Source organism: Notolepis coatsorum, assembly GCF_963971535.1.
Source record: "Notolepis coatsorum genome assembly, chromosome: 1".
Taxonomy (NCBI): Eukaryota; Metazoa; Chordata; class Actinopteri; order Aulopiformes; family Paralepididae; genus Notolepis; species Notolepis coatsorum.
The window spans coordinates 146,962,135-146,985,519 of NC_140165.1; the positions used below are offsets into that span (position 1 = coordinate 146,962,135).

Sequence of the window (23,385 nt, forward strand, 5' to 3'; positions counted from 1 at the left end):
AGAGGTCATGAGATGAGAGCTAGTAGATTAAGTGCAGGATTGAAAGGTCTGCTCACCCACTTAATAGGTGAACACAACGGTTAAAGATGATAGTGTTGTAGTGTTGAGATACATGCAGGTCTGCAGGACCCAGTGTTTCATTTCCTAACATGAGAATACACAGCTACTGAGGCACACTGAGATGAAATGACAATAGAAGATCATAGACACTCACACAGAGCTGATACTAACGATATGAGTATCTATAAAAAGAAAAAGAAGAAAAGATTAATAAATAAAAACATATTTTTAGCATTTTTGCAAAAAAATTAACAATTATTATTATTATAATAATACTTGTCTGAGCAGCCAGTCTGTGGGAACAAACGGAGAAAGGAGGACTGCAAGTATCTTAACACTTTGAGTGCCAGCCACGACAATTGTCATTTTATCAGCCCCCCCGGTGAGTGCCGACGACGACAAATGTATTTTTTTTTTTTAAATTAGCGATCTGAATTCATATTTCATCAACCGAGTCTCCCGTTGGTACGCGTCTATGCTTTCTACAACGCAGTTGGGTTTCCGGGTTCCTCTGATTGGCCGAACGCGCGCATGCGCATGAGCCGCGACGCGCTCCTCAGCCGAGATGCATCCAGCTCAGCCAGGCAGGAATACTGCGCTCCGCTTAACCCAATTTATACAAATGGAAGTATTGATTACGCCGTAACGAATCATTAAAAAAATATACCGTTAACTGGAATATGTTGTTTCTTTACACATATGTTGGATTATGTAATTGGTTTGTCATGACAAACCAATAAAAAATCGCGCGACTCGGACATCGCTGAGCTCATCAACGACCCTCCGTGCTCTCTCTCCCGCCACCAGCGCAGCCTCGCAGACCGGCGTCGGCTCCAGTAGCTCCGGCAGCAGAGAGGATGGCTGCAGCCAAGACCGTGAGCGGCATCGCTGAGCTCATCATGGTGTCCGCTGGACGAAGCCAGAGACGGATAGTTGCAATGCATCTGTCAGTCGTACTTAACTATGTGTTCACTGTTGTGTTACTGCTTCTCAGCATAAGCCCCATAATAAGACCGTCTCTGGCTTCGTCCAGCGGACACCATGATGAGCTCAGCGATTTTTGGTTTTATTGGTTTGTCAATGTCAGTGTAAAGAAACAACATATTCCAGTTAACGGTATATTTTTTTAATGATTCGTTACGGCGTAATCAATACTTCCATTTGTATAAATTGGGTTAAGCGGAGCGCAGTATTAAAGCGCCCCCTATCGTCTATCCCTGTGTAACTGCAGGTCAGTCGATTAGACTGACCTGGGATCTGTAGATCTGTAGAGGTGGAGCCAACTGGCTCCATTGTGCTGGCGAGCCGTCTGATCAAGAGGGATCTGATCGCGAGACGGAAAGCAGCCTGGAATATATATTTACAGCAGCCAATAATCAATCAATAAGCGTGATCGATATTTGGAATGGCGATCAGGAATTGGAATAATCTTTTTGGAGAACATCTGATCTAAGGTAAGGAGTCTATGTTACCAGTCTTGGGGTAATCGGAGCTGTATTCACTGAGATAACAGCGTGTCCCTATGTGTGTATGTGTGTGTGTGTGTGTGATCTTGAGGAAACGAGAGAATAGATTTTTCAGCCCGCGTCTATATCATGCATAAGTACACATAATACTATCGATAATCTAGCGTTTATTTGAAAACGATTCATAAATAGGCCGACAAATGACAACGTGTCTAGTGTATTCGAGAATATTCCAATAAATGCCGTTTCTGAGGGAATCTTTCAATTTTCCAAATTTTTTCGAAATGCTATAAAAAGGATATGAACCGATTAAAAAACAATCCGTTTCGACAATGTTGACTGCAAACAAGTCATTGATAAGCGACGGGCAGATTAGACACATAGCCATAATTTAGAGAGAGAAAGAGGGGGGGGGGGGGATAGAGCAGTTGAGAAAGAAAGAGAAAGTGAGAATGTGAACTGGTATACATTTAGTACATTTTGTGCACGGGGGAGTGTACGTCTATGCATTCCTGTGCTTGACAAAAACATGCAACAAATGATTGTATACTCAGAAGGTGACTTGAGAGGGGAAAAAAGGAGATGGCATTTCCCCTAAGTAGCACAAACGATCAGCATCAATACACCCTATTTGTTAACAAAATATCTTTTGATTTAAAGTAACATCTTAATTTAGGGGGGCACAGATACTTATTAAGTTAACTAACATGGAACTTTATCTTAACAAAGTTTAGGAACAATTGTAAACTACTTTTACAATGAGGGGTAAGCAGGTATAAAATGGTCATCACTATGACTGTCCATGTCCACGTATACGATGAATTGAAAATGGGGGACCCTGATGAAAACAAGACGAAAGTCTTTCTCTGGTCTGCATCCCCTTAACAATTGTGTGTACTTGTGTGAGCCGTACTGTATTGTACCCATTCTGCAATCTGTTAATAAAGTTTTCAATCAATCAATCAATCAATCAATCAATCAATCAATCAATCAATCAGGAAGCAAAGTAGAAGCCACTCTGGATGGAGACTTGGAGACTTGAGACTGATGATTTATTCATCCTGTATTTATCCAGGAAGGTCCCATTGAAATACAAGATCTCTTCTTCTAGGGAGTCCTGGTCAAGACGGCATTAACACTTTGGGCGCCAGCCGCTTTAGCTATCCTTGTACCTACTGCACCACCGCTTTAAGAGATAGGGATTTTCACTGGGTGTCGCGGTGTTTGCAGGGCTATATCTATATTCTATATTATAGCTATGGAGACAATACTATGGCTCATTTGACATTAACTATCCATCGTTCAACATGTGAAAAAGAATAACATTTTTCATGTATACGTTCGCGTGTTATACCGTGGTGAATATTGTATAGTTTCAGAGTGATCCTGGCTAATTCCTGGTAACTGTGCTATGGAGCAATACGTGAATTTTGCTAAAAGCGTTGGCGTTGCTCGCCTGGACACGCTACTATTTCCAATTCAAAGGTATATAATAGGTATTATGTTTCATCATGAATGCATGAAAGAGGGGGTGGGGGGTCGTTTTTTGATGCTTTGATCGTCAGCAACGGCATACGTTTTGGAGTACGTTATGATCGTTGCGATCGCTGTGAAATCATGGTTGGATCAAAGTAGGATTGATGTCATATAGTCCTTACCTTTACTAGGAGGTATCGCAAAAAGAATATTCCAATTGTCTGATTGCGATTTCCAGTATTGGTGTCCATCGGGTCCCCGTCATAATCCGGCACAACACATGCATCAAGGGGTGTGGACACGTTCCAATGTGATCGGGTGAACCGCTAGGCTTGCCTGGACCAAAATTCTCCGCCCGGAGGAAATTAGATGTAACACCCAGTGTGAAAAAGGGTTTCAAATGGTGGGCGATACTGCCACCTAGCAGGATGCGGCCGGCATTGCACTCTAGCAATCTCAGAATGATTTCCCATGGTAACACCGAGGTCCGTGACATTGCATAGAATAAAACAATTTAATAAAAGAAAAAACGATGATAACCCGACTATCATCGGGTCTGGCGCTGAATGAGTTAGCCAGCCATCAACCATCAACCAAGCAAATGATTAACCAACGATTTGTTGATATAAAGTTCCTAGATACTTTCATCATCATTATCATTATTATTATTATTAATATTATTATGATTATGATTATTATTATGATTATTATTATTATATTATTATTATTATTATTATTATTATTATTATTATTATTATTATTATTATTATTATTATTATTATTATTATTATTATTATTATTATTATTATTATTATTATTATTATTATTATTATTATTATTATTATTATTATAACCCCCTAAAGTAAAGTGTTAGTGGAGAAGTCATGGGAAAAAAGGATGCATTTTCCCCAATGTCCTCCTTCTCGAACATGGAGAAATCACCTTCCGAGTATATTTTACTAAAAGTACTGCCGTAGGTCACACAACCAAAAGCACCATTGGACAAACAGATTTGGTTTTGACAATCTGCCAAAAGAGGGACCAGAGTTGGTTACATTACTGGCAATATTGTAAGAAAAGCGCTGGTTTGGAAGGATACACACCATAACTGTGATGCTATAGGAGATATAGGACAGTAGTAAAGCTCTCTACGTTTCAATATTACAAGATATACAAATAGCTTTTAACGACATGACAGAGAGTGTGCATCCCACCTCGTGGTGTGCTTACATATGCAGAGCAGAAGATAGAGCCTTGTGGCAGTACATAGTGTCAGGCCAGTCACATGATAAAAGGCCTGTGATATCTAGAACAGTGATGGTACAATAAATGAACGGGAGCAGACAAACATTGGTCCACTGTTATGGTAACGGCTGTTCACGTAATCATCTCTGTCCCTGCTGCTCCTCGCCTGTTGGGGCGGCAGAGAGGTTGGTGTGGTGGACAGAGGAGTCCAATTGTCCATCCGGTTGGATGGACTGTACTGTTTCTGCCAGGCTGCCGCTGGGCAGCACCACATACCTGGCGGCCATATCCTTGGACTGGAGCTCCCGCAAGCCCTCCTTACTGTGCCAGATCCCATAGCCGAAATATACACATAAACCTAGGGAAGGTACAGAACAAAGATTAGGCTCAGCACACATACATTTATTAATGATATTTTTAACAATGGTATTTCTGTACATATTATAAGTAGGGCTGTCAGTTTATCACGTTAATTAGATTAATTAATTACACAGCAAATTATCGCGTTATGAAAATGAACTCAAAATGTATTACAAAAAAAAAGAAATATATATATATATATTTTTTTATAATACTTTTTTTATCTCATTCATTCCATAAAAACGTAGAATACATATTTACAGACTTTTTTTTAATATGGTCCATTTGCATGTTCTTGGTATCTGATTCTAGGGACATCTATGGATCTCAGGGAATGTATTCTAGAGCAACGGTTCTCAACAGGGGTGCCGCGGCAGAGAGCTGCCAGGGGTGCCTTGAGATTTGTCCACACATTTTTTTTTTCATTCTTTTTGGATTACAGAAAATTATCACTAACGTGCTATCTGTTGCAGCTGCACTGTTTTCCATGAAAATACCATATTTGGATAAGTTTGACCATTTCTCAAAATCTGAAAATCATTATTTAATAAAACACAGAAAAGGATCACCAAGTTACTCTGGATAAAAAAAAAACTTACAGACAACATTGAGACAAAGCTTCCTGACACATCTCCATCCAAACTCTTGGAAGAACTCATTGAAATCTCATCTGATACCACCTGGAGAGCTAGTTTCAGAGTGTGGTGCTGAGTAAGTATCTCATGATGAAGCAATTAAGGTGTTGATACCATTCAGCACCACATATCTGTGTGAAGCTGGCTTTTCATCCATGACAGCTCTGAAAACAAAATATAGGGCCAAGTTGAGCCTTGAGGATGACATGCGTGTTGCCTTGTCAAAGATCTCCCCACGTATTGACCGTATTATTAGCCAGCAGCAGCAGACCTCGCATTGAGCTAGAAATGTCCACTGGAGTGAACGAGTGCTTATTTTCTGTATTTATTTATATTTTTTGAGAAATGGTAACTTGGTGATCCTTTTCTGTATTTAAAAAAAAATACATGATTTTCTGTTTTTGAGAAATGGTCAAACTTATCCAAATATGCTATTTTTATGGAGAACAGTGCAGCTGCAACAGATAGCACTTTAGTGATAATTTTCTGTAATTTTATTTAAAGAAATATGCTATTTGATTTACTACTACAAGCAGTGTAATGTCAACAGTACTAGCCATTTAGACCTGAAACATAATAATAATGCATTATATAGCCTGCATACACACAAATGTGTTTCCCGGTTTCTTAAATAAACATTATTTTGAAAGCAAGCACTTTTGTCATCATTGTAGCAAAAAAGACAGGACCGGAAAAGTCTTTATCGTATGTAGGGGTGCCCTGGAATATTTTATTGAACACAGGGGTGCCTTGGCAGCAGAAAGGTTGAGAACCCCTGTATAATCATATTTTCGGGATTCCTGCGGGTCCCACGGGATTCCCACGGGATGGGAGTCAATTTCACTTTGAATCCCGTGATTGGGCAGGACCGGGAGTAAAAGTCAACGGGAGCAGAAGGGAGTGGGAACTATGACAACAAAATCAACGGGATTTGGACGGGAGTGATACATCGGTGCATCACTAATGTAAATGTTTGGTGGTTTTATATTTAACTAAGGCAGACATCAGGGCTGTACAGCGTGCTATGAAAAAATCGGTCTGTGCGATGAATGAATTTACTGCACTAGCACCCGTGCGATAGGCATTCTGTTCATATTGATACTCTTATTTTGAAAATCCTGTGGCAGGTCTCATTTCCGCCCAAGCGCAGCTCCAGCCATAATATCTATGGCTCCGGCAGGCGTGATTACACAAACAAGCCGCATTTCTCGGAGACGCTCTCTGATTGGCCGACGCCTGTTTTATACACTTTTCTACAGTTTGATAGTATTTACTGAGGATGGCCAGATAATGTTGATATTTAAACATAACAAATATAATACATAATAAATGTATACATGATCATGCAACATAAAAAGAGAGAAGAGAGGGAGGTAGGGAGGGGTTTTAGGTATTAGTTATTTCAAGTTTAAAGCTCAATATATCAAAACGTGGCACTTTACAGTGAACAGGAGGTATATTTGTATTAAAAACAATAGATTGTTTTTCATTTAAATGTCTGGAAGAGCAAAATAATTTTTTTTCAAATTATATTTTCGTTACCTTTTTTGAGTTGATCTAAATGTTACTGATTGTGTTAAATGGGCTTATGATATCGTCTGATATCGATTGCAGGCACCTGCATCGTATCATGGCAGACTTTGTGATATCGGCAAATATCGTATCGTTGTCCAAAGAATCGATATCGTATCGTGATGAAACTGGTAATTCCCACCCCTAGTAGAGTCCATACATCCAACACCAAATCCCATAATTCCTTACACGTAACGTGTCTGGCTGTGTGACGTCAACTTGTCAGCATGAAAATGACAGCCAAACATGGCACTGCAACTAAATAACACAAATACAATAAGCACATTTGTGACTGTTACAAATATAACACGTTTTATACTTGTGCTACAAGATTTTGGCCTGTGCAACAAAACTATCAACCTCTGTAGCACCAGTGCTATGTGCAAAAAAAGTTAACATACAGCCCTACAGACATGATGTGACCCATGTACTGAATATTTTATACTGAGGAAGAAAAATGGAGCAGGATTGGTAAACGGGAGTGGGATGGGAGTGGGATTCTATCAAAGTTTGGCTTGGGATTGGGACGGGATTGGGATCAGTCCTCTGTGGGATTGGGAGGGAGTGGGATTTTTTTTAAACTCTCCCTTGGGATTGGGATGGGATGGGATTATTTCTGTGGTAGTGGGAAGGAGCGGGAGTCAAAATCCACTCACATGTCAGCCTCTATTTTATTCCCAGTGTCAGAAATACTGTGTCTGTTACTAGGCTTGAGTAAATTGTAATGAACCAAATGAGAATATCAATTACATTTCTTTTTATCTTTGACTGTGAATAACACCATGCTCAAATTGACCAGACCTGAAAAATCTAAGCAAATTAATAGATGGAAGATGATTAAACAGAAGGTTTTGTAGAGTACTGAATTCTGCCATCTGGACACATGCAATTTGAAATATGATTATAGAATATAGAATATCAGGCATAAAATGGTTATGCGATTAAAATGCGATTAATTTGATTAATTAATTTGTAGGAAAGCCCCTGTTAATAAGATTACTTTGTTCTGTAATAGCCCTTTAATATGTTGTTGTTGACAGGAAAGGGTAATTGATTTATGCCAGTGTAATCGTTCAGCGTGATGTGCTCCAGCTAGTGTCGCATTCTGGTCTGCTGATAAGGTTACTGGCCCTTTAAGAGTTTTTTTCTAACCTTGCGCAAGTTTGGTCTCAGTTCAGCTGTCTGACGGTACAGTTACTTCTGTCCCTTTGGGGAAAGTGTGCGTCAATGACAGACGTAAGTACAGGACTAAACACATTTCGCAATTATGCCACATCAATGTGGAACGCCCTACCCAAAGCTGTAAAGGAATGTGAATCACTACCCACTTTCAAAAACACTCTCAAAAAACACCTTAGGGAGACTGCAACTCGAAACTGGCCCCTGTAAATGTCCGAACACAACCCCCTCCAATGTACAGTAAATTACCAAGTATGGTCTTGTCAATAATCCAATGTACAGTTTTGTTTGTACAGTTGTACAGTGTCCCCCACCCACCCCTCCTACCCAAACCCCCCCCCCCCCACTCCTACCCATAATGTTCACATTGATCCATTTCTGTCGATGTTGTTTCTCTGCTATTGAGATGCTGTTTGCTATGCTATGTTGGTTAGCTTAGTTGCATGTTAGCTAGGCTATATAAATATAACTCACTCATTACTGCTAGCGAATTGAATGTATCTCTACACTTGGTTTACAGTCTGCCTACTTATTATTGTTTACATGTACTGCATGAGTAATTTCCCTGCATAGTCTATGTAGGTTATATAATAACTCCGGTTAAGTGATTGTCTTAGTTACTAGTTGTATTATATTATTAATTAATATTATTGTAGCTATAGACCACATGTTTATGACATTATGTTTATGTACGTCACTACTGTGTTTACTAATGTATACTGTATTGTATTCCTTTGTAGACAACCACACGCAAATTCCCAAATACAAATCATTAACTGAAGCACGCCTCTGTGATTCTTTAATCGGAGTCACAACCCCATAGTGTCCGCCAGCTCTATCAAACGCACCTGTGGAGGCCCTAGACCTCCGTTTCAAATTACAAATCCTGTAATTAATTAGATACATTTTTTTAATCGCCTGACAGCACTAATTATAAGCTGTGCCCCTCTCAGTTTGTCCTTCATCTGTTTTCCTCTTTTAGCCTTTGACTCCAAGAAAGCAACTGGAGAGGACACCTAGTCCTTTTCTTAGGCTCTCCACCCCTTAACCTCTTAAGCCCTAGCCATATATATTTTTTTAAATCGCCTAAAAGTACATACACAAGTAAATGGAAGATTGCTCCACTTCTCCAAGGTCCATTTGCATGTTCTTGGTGTCTAGTTACATCTATGGACTTCGGGGAATGTATTCCCAGTGTCAGAAATACTGTGTCTGTGTCTATATGCTTGAGTAAATTGGAATGAACCAAAGGAGAATATAAATTATATATATAAAAAAGAAAATAAATCATCTTTCACTGTGAATAACACCATGCTAACATTGACCAGACGTGAACAATTGCCGCTGAGCTCATTCAGCACCTTCTTGAGATAAAGTGTACTAAAAATCTAAGCAAATTAATCAAGGGCAGATGATTTACAGGAGGTTTTGTAAATACAGTACTGAATTTTGCCATCCGGACGCGTCAACACGTTAGGCAACCAACTTGTGTTCAGCGTTTCTCTGATTGGCCACGACGCCCATGTGACCGCGGCAGCGCGAGAGAGCGGCAGCGCGGAAATAGGCTTCATTCTATTGCCATGCTCTGCGACAAACTCTAACCTTAACCAACTCCGAAAGAATGCCTAAACTTAACCCTAACCTTAACCAACTCCGAAAGAATGCCTAAACTTAACCCTAACCTTAACCAACTCCGAAAGAATGCCTAAACTTAACCCTAACCTTAACCAACTCCGAAAGAATGCCTAAACTTAACCCTAACCTTAACCAACTCCGAAAGAATGCCTAAACTTAACCCTAACCTTAACCAACTCCGAAAGAATGCCTAAACTTAACCCTAACCTTAACCAACTCCGAAAGAATGCCTAAACTTAACCCTAACCTTAACCAACTCCGAAAGAATGCCTAAACTTAACCCTAACCTTAACCAACTCCGAAAGAATGCCTAAACTTAACCCTAACCTTAACCAACTCCGAAAGAATGCCTAAACTTAACCCTAACCTTAACCAACTCCGAAAGAATCCCTAAACTTAACAGGCGAAAGAATGCACGTTTATATAGAAAAAAAATAAAAAATAAAATGAAGTGATTCGAACTTGTCACCAACGCACCGCAGGCTCCACAGCAAGGCAGCGAACGAGTTAAGCTAACCGTCGATGTGAAAACAGGGGGGATTACGGCTGCATAATGCCGCGGCAGAGCTCCGCGGCTCTGCCGCTGCCGCGTCGCCGCGGGGCGTGGCTAGGCGCAAGATGGTTGCCTTAAGTAATGAAGCCATCCGGACACATGCAATTTTAAATATGAATATAGAATATAGAATATCAGGCCTATAAATGACCTTATTATGGCCAGGTTATACATCTATGGATCGGGCCAAATCCCCTCTTTCCAATGGCAGAGTTCAATCTTAAGAGGTTAAAGTGATATAAGTGGTATTTTCTTTGTTAATTTTGCTCTAAATTCCAACAGCCATCACTGATATAGAAATCACATCATCCAATCAGGAGAGAGAACACCACACTGCAAGAATAGTCTGACAAAAATAAGAGATAAAACAAATGTGTGCTTGAAACAAGTAAAGAAATCTGCCAGGAAATTTGACTTGGCAAGATTCCTTGAAATAAGTCAAATATCCTGCCGTGTGATCAACCCTGGGAAGGTCTTTTAGGGCGTTTTCACACCTGTAGTTCGTTTGCTTTGTTCAGGGAGACACAGGGACTATAATGATACAATGTTGCACTTGTCCCTTAGTTTGTTTGTGTTCACACGGCTGTGTTAACAGCGGACCAAAACAAACGCACGCGCGAGCAAACAGTCACTCATTGGTCAGATTTTGGGGTGTGCCCCCCCCCTAACCCTGAATCTCCGTGTTACATTGAAATCGGGGAGGAGAGAGCGGGGGGAGCAAATGAATGAATGTGGATGAGAGCCGTGATGTAAATCGGCCGATTTAGTTCTGATCGATTAGGAATGGGTCGCGCCGTGTTCAGGAAACTCAGGCGCATAAAAGTCTATTCGATCATGTCTCTAGCACCCCCACAGCCGTAGCTGCAACCACTTACATCACGGCTCTCATCCACATTCATTCATATGCTCCCCCCGCTATCTCCTCCCCGATTTCAATGTAACGTGGAAGTGCAGTGGTCTTTAACTTTACCGATCTAGCTGCCTAAAGACTACAAACTGATCCCGCCCACAATCCAATGCGAAAGCGTCATCATGCAACGTGTATACAGTACGGCAAGTGAGTTGTGTCGGTTTGTTAAGTCGATTGCGCCGAGACCACCCTCTCTAGGCGGTCTCGGCCCGCTTGTTTTGTTCCGCAACAGAATGCGATTGCTGTGTTCACATATGCCCAAATGAACCGAAATAGGGGGTAAACGCTCCAGGTTCCGGAACAACAGCTCCAAACGAGCTAGGTGTGAAAACGCCCTTAGCATTCACACCGGGTCAGAGAGGCCTTATCTCTGGTATCTACAGCTTTATCTCCTTGACACAATCTCTCTGTCAAAAACAAATAACAAATGGGAGGCTGAGCTCGGGGAGGGCTTCTCTAATGAATGGTGGGATGGAGCTATAGGCTGCATTAACACCTCGACCACCTGCGCTAGATTAGGCCTCATCCAATTCAAAGTCTTCCATAGACTCCACTACTGCAAGTGCAAATCCAAACTGGCAGCGATATATCCTGATGCGGAAGATGTGACCGATGCGCTCTTTCTCCAGCCAGTCTTACGCATATGTTCTGGTCGTGTCCTAAACTGCATACTTTTTGGACTGCTATCTTTGAGATACTATCTGAGGTCCTCTCAATCTCTATCTGAGGTCCTCTCAATCTCTACTATCTGAGGTCCTCTCAATCTCTACTATCTGAGGTCCTCTCAATCTCTATCTGAGGTCCTCTCAATCTCTACTATCTGAGGTCCTCTCAATCTCTATCTGAGGTCCTCTCAATCTTTACTATCTGAGGTCCTCTCAATCTCTACTATCTGAGGTCCTCTCAATCTCTACTATCTGAGGTATATCTCAATCTCTACTATCTGAGGTCCTCTCAATCTCTACTATCTGAGGTCCTCTCAATCTCTACTATCTGAGGTCCTCTCAATCTCTACTATCTGAGGTCCTCTCAATCTCTATCTGAGGTCCTCTCAATCTCTACTATCTGAGGTATATCTCAATCTCTACTATCTGAGGTCCTCTCAATCTCTACTATCTGAGGTCCTCTCAATCTCTACTATCTGAGGTCCTCTCAATCTCTACTATCTGAGGTCCTCTCAATCTCTACTATCTGAGGTATCTCTCAATCTCTACTATCTGAGGTATCTCTCAATCTCTATCTGAGGTCCTCTCAATCTCTATCTGAGGTCCTCTCAATCTCTACTATCTGAGGTATATCTCAATCTCTACTATCTGAGGTATCTCTCAATCTCTATCTGAGGTCCTCTCAATTTCTACTATCTGAGGTATCTCTCAATCTCTATCTGAGGTCCTCTCAATCTCTACTATCTGATGTCCTCTCAATCTCTATCTGAGGTCCTCTCAATCTCTACTATCTGAGGTCCTCTCAATCTCTACTATCTGAGGTCCTCTCAATCTCTATCTGATGTCCTCTCAATCTCTACTATCTGAGGTCCTCTCAATCTCTACTATCTGAGGTCCTCTCAATCTCTACTATCTGAGGTCCTCTCAATCTCTACTATCTGAGGTCCTCTCAATCTCTATCTGATGTCCTCTCAATCTCTACTATCTGAGGTCCTCTCAATCTTTACTATCTGAGGTCCTCTCAATCTCTACTATCTGAGGTCCTCTCAATCTCTACTATCTGAGGTCCTCTCAATCTCTATCTGAGGTCCTCTCAATCTCTACTATCTGAGGTATCTCTCAATCTCTACTATCTGAGGTCCTCTCAATCTCTACTATCCGAGGTCCTCTCAATCTCTACTATCTGAGGTATCTCTCAATCTCTATCTGAGGTATCTCTCAATCTCTACTATCTGAGGTCCTCTCAATCTCTACTATCTGAGGTCCTCTCAATCTCTATCTGAGGTCCTCTCAATCTCTACTATCTGAGGTCCTCTCAATCTCTATCTGAGATCCTCTCAATCTCTACTATCCGAGGTCCTCTCAATCTCTACTATCTGAGGTCCTCTCAATCCGCCTTGAGCCCTCACCCCAGACGGCTATTTTTGGAGTTCCACAAAATATTGGACAGTTAATTCTATCGCAATAGGGAGGTGTAGTCTGACGTCACTGGTTGTTCCACCCGTATAGGGATTTATCATTGGGAAAATGGATTATCGGCTATTGTAACAATTCTGCCGCATGGAAATTGAAAAGCTTTCCATTTTTGCACAAAATGAGTTCCCTTCTATCACTAACATTATTGTTTAAGAATTTTTGGTTGAAATAAAATTTGGCGATTTTTTTCTATGATTAATTGCGAATATCTTCATGTTGAGCTATAGATTGTGGATGAATAAGCACAGAAATGTACACCATGCAAATGTTAATGCTTATTTGTTTTAAACGAGACGATTTAGAAATGGGCAATGGGGAAATACATTGCGTTGGACAGAGGGTGGAACACGAAAAACGGCAATGACGTAACCACTACACCTCCCTATAGCGTTTAGCACACTGCTAGCAAGGCGTAGGATTTAGCTGAGATGGAAGTCCGCTGCCCCTCCTAAGATAGCCATGTGGCTTACAGATATTCTGCTCTTTTTAAAGTCGGAAAATATTAAGTTCCCACTTACAAAAAGGTTTATCCAATACTGGCAACCATTTATTACTTACTTTGAAAGCCTTACAACACGTCCCACTAATTGACACCTTTACAGTCAAATGCTCATGTCTATGTAAGTCTTTAAGAGATTATCAATGTAGCTCTAGGGTTAGCCTAAGGATCCATTGAGACACCCTGAGTAGCTGAGAATAGACAACCCTGACAGCTGTACACACCGACCCTCGAACACCTTTTTATTTTTATTTTTTTATGTATTTTATATTATTCTTTAAATAAATAAAAATAAGAGGGCGGCTAGGTGGTGCAGTGGGCAAGGCACTCACCTCCAATGCTGGAGACGCTGGGTTCTAGCCCAGCTGTCCACATTGCTTTCAGTTTGGCTGGTCAGTGGTCGTCCGTACTAATACAATTGGCAGTATTAGGGGGAGGGAAACTGATGGATGGGGATCGGACGTTGTGGACAGCGACTCCTACAGGTCGGTTGGTGCGCCTGCGCAGTAGAATCAAGAAGCGACGGGGGCGGCGTCCCTCCAAAGCGCAGACCCCTGACGCTGAAAGATCGCGCTGCGCAGGTGAAAAGATGCGACGGCTGCTACCTCGAGTACCGGAGGGGACTCATGCTATGTATGGCTTGTGGGAGGCATGAAACAGCGTTCGAGACAGGGGAGGATTGAATTGGACAATACGAAATTGGGATGGGAGAAAAAAATAAAAATGGGAGAAAAAGTGGATAAAAAAATAAAAATAAATAATTGGGTTTTTTTCTGTATTTTTCACCCATCCCAATTTAGTTGTTATGACAATTCCCTTCCTGGTTGTTGCGCGCATTGCCCCACTGTCGGCCTGGGGAGGGTGTAGAACTACCACATGCCTCCTCCGATACATGTGGAGTCACCAGCCGCTTCTTTTCACCTGACAGCGAGGAGTTTCACTGGGGGAACGTAACGCGTGCAGAGGTTCACGCTATTTCCCCCAGATCCCCACCCTGCTGAACAGGCGCCCCGACTGACCAGTAGGAGTAGCAGTTTACAACGACCAGGACATACCCCACCGACTTCCCACCCGCTAACACTGCCAATTGTGCTAGTAGGGACGACTGATCACGCCGGAGGTACCGCTGACAGCTGGATTCGATCCCAGAGTCTCTGCTGTGGTAGCCGACTTTTGACTGATGTATACAGATACGACTGCATATGATATGTGTTGATGTACTTTGTGTTATGATTCATGTCCTAGCTCTGATGATGGCAGTGATGAGGGGGTCTGTTACTTGGGGAGGGAAGGGTCTGTTACATTCTACTTTGCCTTCTTTTTCCTCTGTTGTTGGGGCTGAATGCTTATGTTCCAAGCATACTGACATGTTTAGGGGGGACGGGAGGGTGGGAGGGAGAACTTTTTTTTTTAATTTACTTCACTGTATATTGTATTTGCAACTTGTATATTTTAATAAAAACATTTTGAAAAAGATTATAATAATAATAATAATAAGTTCAATATCTAGGGTTCTCTGTCCTGATTGGACAACACAATTTAAATTGTTCTAATGTCGTAAAACCCACCCATCTGGAACTCCAAGTATTGTAAAACAAACACTAAGCAGCTGAGTACCTATCGTGTTAACCGGTGGGCCACTTCAGATCCAGTACATACAAGCTCTAGGCATGAATACCTATTTCACAGCCATACTGGCAAAAAGGTATGAAGGACAATTACTTTGAAATAACTTGTAAATCCATACGAATTGTTGGGGGGGGGGGGGGGGGGGGGGGGAACTGCACCGTACTACTTACTTTTACATTTCCCACACACACACATTTAAATGAGATGAGAGAAGTTATCGCAACATAGAAGTAACTTCCTAATCCAATCCAATTTAAAGACTTATCACACTCATATTTAAGACCTTTTTAAAGGCTTTTTTAAGGCTTAAAACTGTGATTATTAAATGTAAGACTTTTTAAGACCCCGCGGGAACCCTGCATGTATGTGGTCATAGCTTTCTCTAGGGAAATGTTTTCTAAGACAGGGCTTAGCCAAAGCCCATGTCAACTATACTATTCAACGTGTACACAGCTTATTAACTTGCTGTAGGCAGACAGGTGTGTTTAAATAGTTTACTGGTGCAGAGGAGCCCTGAGCTCCTGCAGCTAATCATGTTGCCCCAGTGATCCCCTTTACTGACAAGGGATTGACACAGTTTTCCCAGTGATCACTTCCACTGAGGTCTGATTGAAATTGTGTAAATTGAAATCATTTTTTTTCTTCTGTCCCTTAAATGCTTATTTAGCTTGGTGATGTGAACTCATTAAAGTACCACCAGTAATATAGGAAAGTAACAAAAACAGAAATAATCGTTCTGCCATTGTTGAATGCAATGCGGTATTTGAACTACTTTCAGAGTTAATGTCTTTGCATGCAGTGACTATGGATTAGTTTGCCCTAAAGAAAACATAGTCCTCAGCTAGTTAAGTTGGAAAATGTGTTTTGAGTCATACTGTACATCCCTTTTATAAGTTCAAATGTTTTTGAAACTTGACATTATATACAATTACAGACCAATACAAATAACATAGGGCAAAAGAAAGAATCTTTAATTATATATATTTTGCAAAAACAAGTGTAGTAAAAGTGTAAAAAGAAAATAAATATTTAGAGGAATATTGTAGTGATTTAAGGAATGTCCAAAATCCCATCACATACACAATTGTGCATCAGTTCCAATATCTTCTTACCTATAGCAAGCCATATGGCAAAACGAACCAAGTGAGGGGGCTGAGCTTCAGCATAAGGAACACATTTATGAGGATACTTGCACCAGGAATCAATGGGACCAGGGGCACCTAGAATGAATGATTATACCCACAGAGAGAGAGAGGAGAGAGAGAGAGAGAGAGAGAGAGAGAGAGAGAGAGAGAGAAGAGAGAGAGAGAGAGAGAGAGAGGAGAGGAGAGGGAGGGAGAGGGAGAGGGAGAGGGAGAGGGAGAGAGGGAGAGAGAGAGAGAGAGACATTCCCAACATTTGTCATCTTAATATGTGCCACATAGTTTATACTAAGTTAAGCAGAATGGTTTCGTCTTTGATGAATAACTGAAATAGCTTTACGTTTTTCTGTGGAGCAGACCACACATCAGAGAAAGAGAGAGAGAGAGAGAGAGAGAGAGAGAGAGAGAGAGACTGCTGTGACTCAGCCTTATTGCTGGGTGAGATCCCATCCCACTGCTCAGACCGATCACGTTATCATCATGTCTGAGGGAGAGGCTGCTACAGAATCACTGGCAGTGATTGAAAATATTGGAGCTTATCATTACTGCGCTGCATGAAGAAAGGAAATAACACCCTTTTAGCCCCTTGTCATGGGGGGGGGGGGGGGGGTAGTTAATTACTATTCTATATTACCCTCACTCACTCTCAATCTCTTTGTTATTTTATTTCATTTGATTTATTTGTCAATAAACACTGAAGTCAAGCATGGATTGAAACTTGCGACTTTTCAGATTTCTGTGAAATTGTTGACAAGCTTACCTGGAAGGTTTGGTGTTGGTCTGAGGCTCGTGGACCCATATGAGCAGCATGCTGAGGATGTAAGCTGTGCTAAACACCACAATCAGCAGCGCGAAGCTCCAGACAGGCAGGTGCAACTGGTTATTTCCAAACACCACCACGGAACAGAGGGACACTGAGCTCACCATCAGAGCCAGCACAGAGAAGGCCACCACCTCGCCTGGCTCACAGTCCCCCAGCAGGGTTCCCAAGTAGGGTTCCCAGCGGGCCTTCAGCTGCCCGGCTCCACGGCGCTCCCTTGTCTTCTGTACCTCCACCAGCTGGAGCTTGTCAGAGAAAGACTCATATTCCTTCAGTTCCCCATTGTCCTCCGTTATGGTCTGGGACTCGGAGGCAGCGGGAGAATACTCCACATTGGTGCTGGGCGATGTGGAGGCGGTCCCTTTGGAGCTGGGCCTTTCAGGCTGGAAACGCAGCACGATAATGCTGGCCGCCACAAAGGTGTAGGCCAGGAGAGTGCCGATGGACAGGAACTGGACCAGGGCCTCCAGGTCAAATATGAGAGCCATGGTCGCCATGAGGACGCCAAACACCAGAATAGCGTTGACAGGAACCTTGGTGGTGGGATTGACTTGAGCAAAGATGGAGAAAAACAAACCGTCCTCTGCCATGGCATAAACAATCCGAGGGAGTGAGAAGAGGTTGCTGAGCAGCACAGTGTTCATGGCTAGGGGTGGGGAACAGAGGCATCATTATTACCACATATTAATCTAAATATAGCATTCTGTAATCTGTAATAATAATATATACTATACTATTTTGTACTCTGTATATTACAACCTTATACATGGATAAAAGAAAGAGACTCTTACCACAGATAGAACCGATTGCTACAATAATTCCAGCCCAGCTGTAACCACGGCGAAAGAACGCATCTGACAGAGCCGAGTTGGGGTCGAGTGTGTGCCAGGGTACTATGAGTGTGAGCACCGCGGAGACCAGGATGTAGGCCGTCGCTGCCAGGGCAAGGGAGATGGCAGTGGCTATGGGAATAGCTTTCTGGGGGTCCTTTGCCTCCTCACTTGAGGACGCTATCACATCAAAGCCTACAAAAGCATAAAAACAGGTAGCTGTGCCTGCCATTATTCCAGAAAACCCAAAAGGGGCAAAACCTCCTTCGCTCTGGCTCCAGTTGACTGGTTCGGCCAGTATAAATCCAAAGATCAGGATGAAAGCTATGACAACCATACTAACAGAGGAGAATATGTGGTTGAGGTAAGAGGACACTTTAACTCCAAAGGATATGAAGAAAGTGGCAACAATTAGAATTCCTGCTGCCAACAGGTCAGGGTAGTGAGCGAGGAAGGGCACGTCCCACCGCATGATGTGCGTCTCTGTAAAGTTCTGGATGGTGTGGTTAAAAATAGAGTCCAGGTAGCCACTCCAGGCACGCGCCACAGCGGCCCCGCCGATCATGGTTTCCAAAATTACGTTCCAGCCAATGAGAAAGGCCCAGATCTCTCCCACGGAGACGTACGTGAACATGTACGCAGAACCCGTTTTGGGAATTCGTGCTCCGAACTCCGCGTAACAAAAGGCAGCCAATAAGGAGGTGACACCGGCGAATAAGAAGGAAAGGACGACTGCGGGTCCCGCCGTATCTTTAGCCACGGTGCCGGTGAGCACATACAGCCCAGAGCCCACCATGCCACCAATACCCAGCAGAGTCAGGTCCACCGTGGACAGGCAGCGCTTCAGCGAGGTTGCCATCATGTCATCATCTAGGGTCTTGAGTCGGTTAAGCCTCTGGCAGAAGCGCACCGTCGGTGCGCAGCCGGTCGTACAAGTCGCCATGGCTACAGAACACACGGCAGCTGGGCGGGATGTTCAAAAGTTCAAACTGGACCCATTCTCATTTCTGTTAACGTGACCTGCGAATAAGAACACAAGCGAACAATGTGATTATTCATGATTGTGAACGTTCAGATTAATGCTCTTCTGTGTCAACTGATTGAGGACTGAAGTCATTCCTACATTATTTTTTAGATGTGAAGCATCTCTATGACTGGCAATGTCAATAACTCACTCACTCATTCACTCACTCAAACTTAGCCACTCTGCCCCTAATGGCGACTCACAGGCATGGAACTTTGTGACCAGACACTGTGTGTGTTGCTGTTATTATTAATCAAATAAACCATTTGGTTAACAGTGGACATCAGGGGTGTGCACAGACAATTTGGGGGGCCGGGGCTCAAGCTACAAAAAGGGCCCTTAACCCACCAACACACAGTTTTCATATATTTCTTTATATATATTTAGTTTTTTTGGATGGGCACTTGGGGCAAAAGGGCAGGCCCCCCTCAAGCCCCCCTTCGGCCCTATCTGTGCATGCCACTGGTGGACATTACTGATTTGGAAACTATATTATATTTCCCTTCAAGAAATCACAAATCAAATCACCTCCAAAACCATGGAAATTGCCATAGACTTCAAACACCCATACTCCCCATAACCATCTCAGACCAACCCATAACCCTAATGCAGTGGTCACCAACCTTTTTAAGCCCAAGATCACTTTTATTTTTTTGGTGAAGGCAAGATCTACCTATTGAAGCGTTGAGAGAAAAAGACAGCCAAGATTGTACTTTAAACTAAATTACTTTTATTTGCCTGTATTCTAATTACATGCAATGCTTTGGTCCAACATTAAAACGTCAAAGTAGAACTGTAATATGTACTTTCTCAGTCAGTGCTAAGTGCAGTCATCTTATGCAGCATCACTTTTCACATCAAAACAAAAGTAGAACTGTAATGTGGACTTTCTCATATTATTAACATTGACAAACATATTTACAATTAGCATTTTATAAAGTAGAACTGTAATGTGTACTTTCTCAGTCAGTGCTAAGTGCAGTCATCTTATGCAGCATCACTTTTCACATCAAAACAAACGTAGAACTGTAATGTGGACTTTCTCATATTATTAACATTGACAAACATATTTACAATTAGCATTTTATAAAGTAGAACTGTAATGTGTACTTTCTCAGTCAGTGCTAAGTGCAGTCATCTTATGCAGCATCACTTTTCACATCAAAACAAAAGTAGAACTGTAATGTGGACCTTCTCCTATTAATTAACATTGCCAAACATATTTACAATTAGCATTTTATAAAGTAGAACTGTAATATGTACTTTCTCAGTCAGTGCTAAGTGCAGTCCTCTTATGCAGCATCACTTTTCACATCAAAACAAAAGTAGAACTATAATGTGGACTCTCATATTATTAACATTAGAAAATGCTAATTGTAAATATGTTTGTCAAAGTAGAACTGTAATATATACTTTCTCAGTCAGTGCTAAGTGCAGTAATCTTATGCAGCATCACTTTTCACATCAAAACAAAAGTAGAACTGTAATGTGGACTCTCAGGGAAAGATTAAAAAAAAAATGTAAACGTTTTTTTCAGGGAAAGATCTACATGGAAGGTCTCAAAGATCGACCAGGGCCTAACGGAATCATTCAAGTTCCGCGGCACCCACATCAGCAATAAACTCAAATTTAACACCACTGCCATCATCAAGAAGGCCCAGCAGCGCCTTACTTCCTCAGGCAACTGAGGAAGTACAGAGTCCAACAGCGTCTAGTTTTGTACAAACGGATTTCCAGTTCCGCGTTCTGCGATCTGATTGGCCACTGACGTTTCTGGTGCAATCTGATTGGCCACTGACGTTTCTGGTCATGTGACATGTAAATGGTAAATGGCTGCTTTTTTATATAGCGCTTTTATCCTAAGCGCTTTACAATTTGTTACTTACATATTACCCACTCACACACCGACAGCGGAGGCGACCATGCAAGGTGCCAACCTGCTCATCGGAAGCAATTAGGGGTTAAGTGTCTTGCTCAAGGACACATCGACACGCTGCCCAGGAGGAGCGGGAATCGAACCGGGAACCTCCGGATTGCCAGACGACTGCTCTACCTCCTGAGCCACTGTCGCCCAATCGCGTGACGCGCCCATTTCCGCCTCGAACAGCAGCAAACTACCTAACGCCTAGTTTATCACTGGTTAAGCTTAGGCGACTCTTTCGAAGTTAAGGTTAGAGTTTGGAATCAGGGCTGGTGTTCTATCGCCCTGCTCTAAGACAAACTCTAACCTTAACCAACTTCGAAAGAGTGCCTAAGCTTAACCAGTGAAAGAAACAGGCGTCACACGATTGGCGCGACCAGAAACGTCAGTGGCCAATCAGAGCGCAGAACGCGAACGCGGAACTGGAAATCCGTTGGTAAAAGTAATCAGGCAGTCCAACAACGCCTGCTGGTCCAATTCTACACCACCATTATTCAAAGCATCCTCACCTCATCCATCACAGTCTGGTACAGTTCCACTGACAAACACACCAAACACAAACTCCAACGCATCACCAAGACAGCCTCCAAAATAATTGGCTGCCCCCTCCCCTCTCTGGACTCCATCTACACCTCACGCACAGTCACCCGCTCTGGTAAAATAGTCAACGATCCCTCCCACCCAGCACACCACATATTCCAGCGCATGCCCTCAGGTCGCTACAGGTCAATTTTAACTAAACACACGCTCCACAAACAGTTTCCCCCCCACAGCAGTCCGAACAGTAACACCAAACACCCTGCCCCCCCCCCCCCCCCCCCCCCCTTGCACAGACGGGCAAGCATCCGACACTGACTGTCCTGTATGTATTTATTGTGGGGATTGGGAGGTTGGTGGGGGGCGTTTGATGTTTCATGTTGATGTCCCAGTGCTAACTAACATGCTGTACCGAAAGCAATTACCACCAACCAGCGTTGTGTGGCATTAAAGTATCTTGTTGTACAAAGCATTTAAAGACACATTTCTTTGAAAATCGTAGAAAGGTGTGTAAAAGAGCAAGAACATGGAAATAGGCCAAGATCATGATTTAGTCTGTGTTGATAATAATAAAATAATAAGAAAGAAAAGATAAGAAAAAGACTGTCTAGATGCTTTTGTGTTCTTAACGTTCTCATTGTAAACACTAGTAGGCCTACACAAAAGAGCCACAATGAAGATGAATTGAAAAACAGGATAATATAGTATTTTCATCTACAAGTTATTAGAGAACACTTAAACTCACATTCATGAGCTCTGAATTTATTTATATATATATATATATATATATATATATATATATATATATATATATATATATATATATATATATATATATATATATATATATATATATATATATATATATATATATATATATATATATATATATATATATATATAACAGTGTAGCCTATATAGGCCTACAATAGTCATGACACGTCATCTAAGTAAGTTGACATAAAGGTGCGTGGATGTCAAATAGCCTGCAGCATAATGCTGAAAACAAAGTAGGCTATCAATCAAAAACAATTCGATTTGTATCATTTATTAAGCTGCTCTCTCAATAAACGCTCGAGCTTCATCAGATAAGAGGACGAACCCGACTTTCCTCCAGGATGCAACATCAGATGACTGTGCTCGACGGGCATATGGCGACTGATGCCGTTATTATTACGTAATGCTGTATGTATTCCCCTCTAGAAATAAAGCCATAGCTGCACACTAATACGACCGATGTAGGAATTCACCGCAATTCACTCATTTGTATTTGTCCACGACCATAAACAGAAGGGATGGATCACGAATAGCAGTTGCGTCTTTATGGCTTATTAAAAATGTACAACAAAATGGAAACGAGTTAACATACATTGGACTGTTTTAATTATGTACTCTTATCCAGAAAAAGGCAGGCTATATTAAACCGCTCTTAAAATGTAGGAGCAAGATGTTTTCTGTGTCTGTTGCAGAATATATGCTATATATACCTGTCACCAGAGAGATGGAGAGACAGAGATAGAGAAAGAGAGAATAATAATGTCACAAATATAACCATTGCTTTACCGTTGTTGAATTTCGCATATCCGTAGACCGTAGGTCTATATCAGGTGCAGGCAGCGTGCGGTATCAAATGAGAACCGGAACAGGACGACTTCTGGACCAGAAAGGTGAGACTCCACCACGGATGAACGGGCATAGGGTTGTGCTGCTTCTTAAAGACACAGTAACACTATTTCGTCCATCTGTTATTA

General features: G+C 42.0%; 1 protein-coding gene across 1 annotated transcript; it reads right to left on the reverse strand.

Moving 5' to 3' along the window:
* Positions 1-4,387: 4,387 nt before the first annotated feature.
* Positions 4,388-19,095, reverse strand: slc7a4 (solute carrier family 7 member 4; the record flags this gene model as incomplete). Its single annotated transcript, XM_084307736.1, is given in 6 exon segments — positions 4,388-4,605; positions 16,473-16,499; positions 16,502-16,580; positions 17,263-17,276; positions 17,279-17,968; positions 18,114-19,095. Coding segments are annotated over 6 exon segments (2,010 nt in total).
* Positions 19,096-23,385: the final 4,290 nt, after the last annotated feature.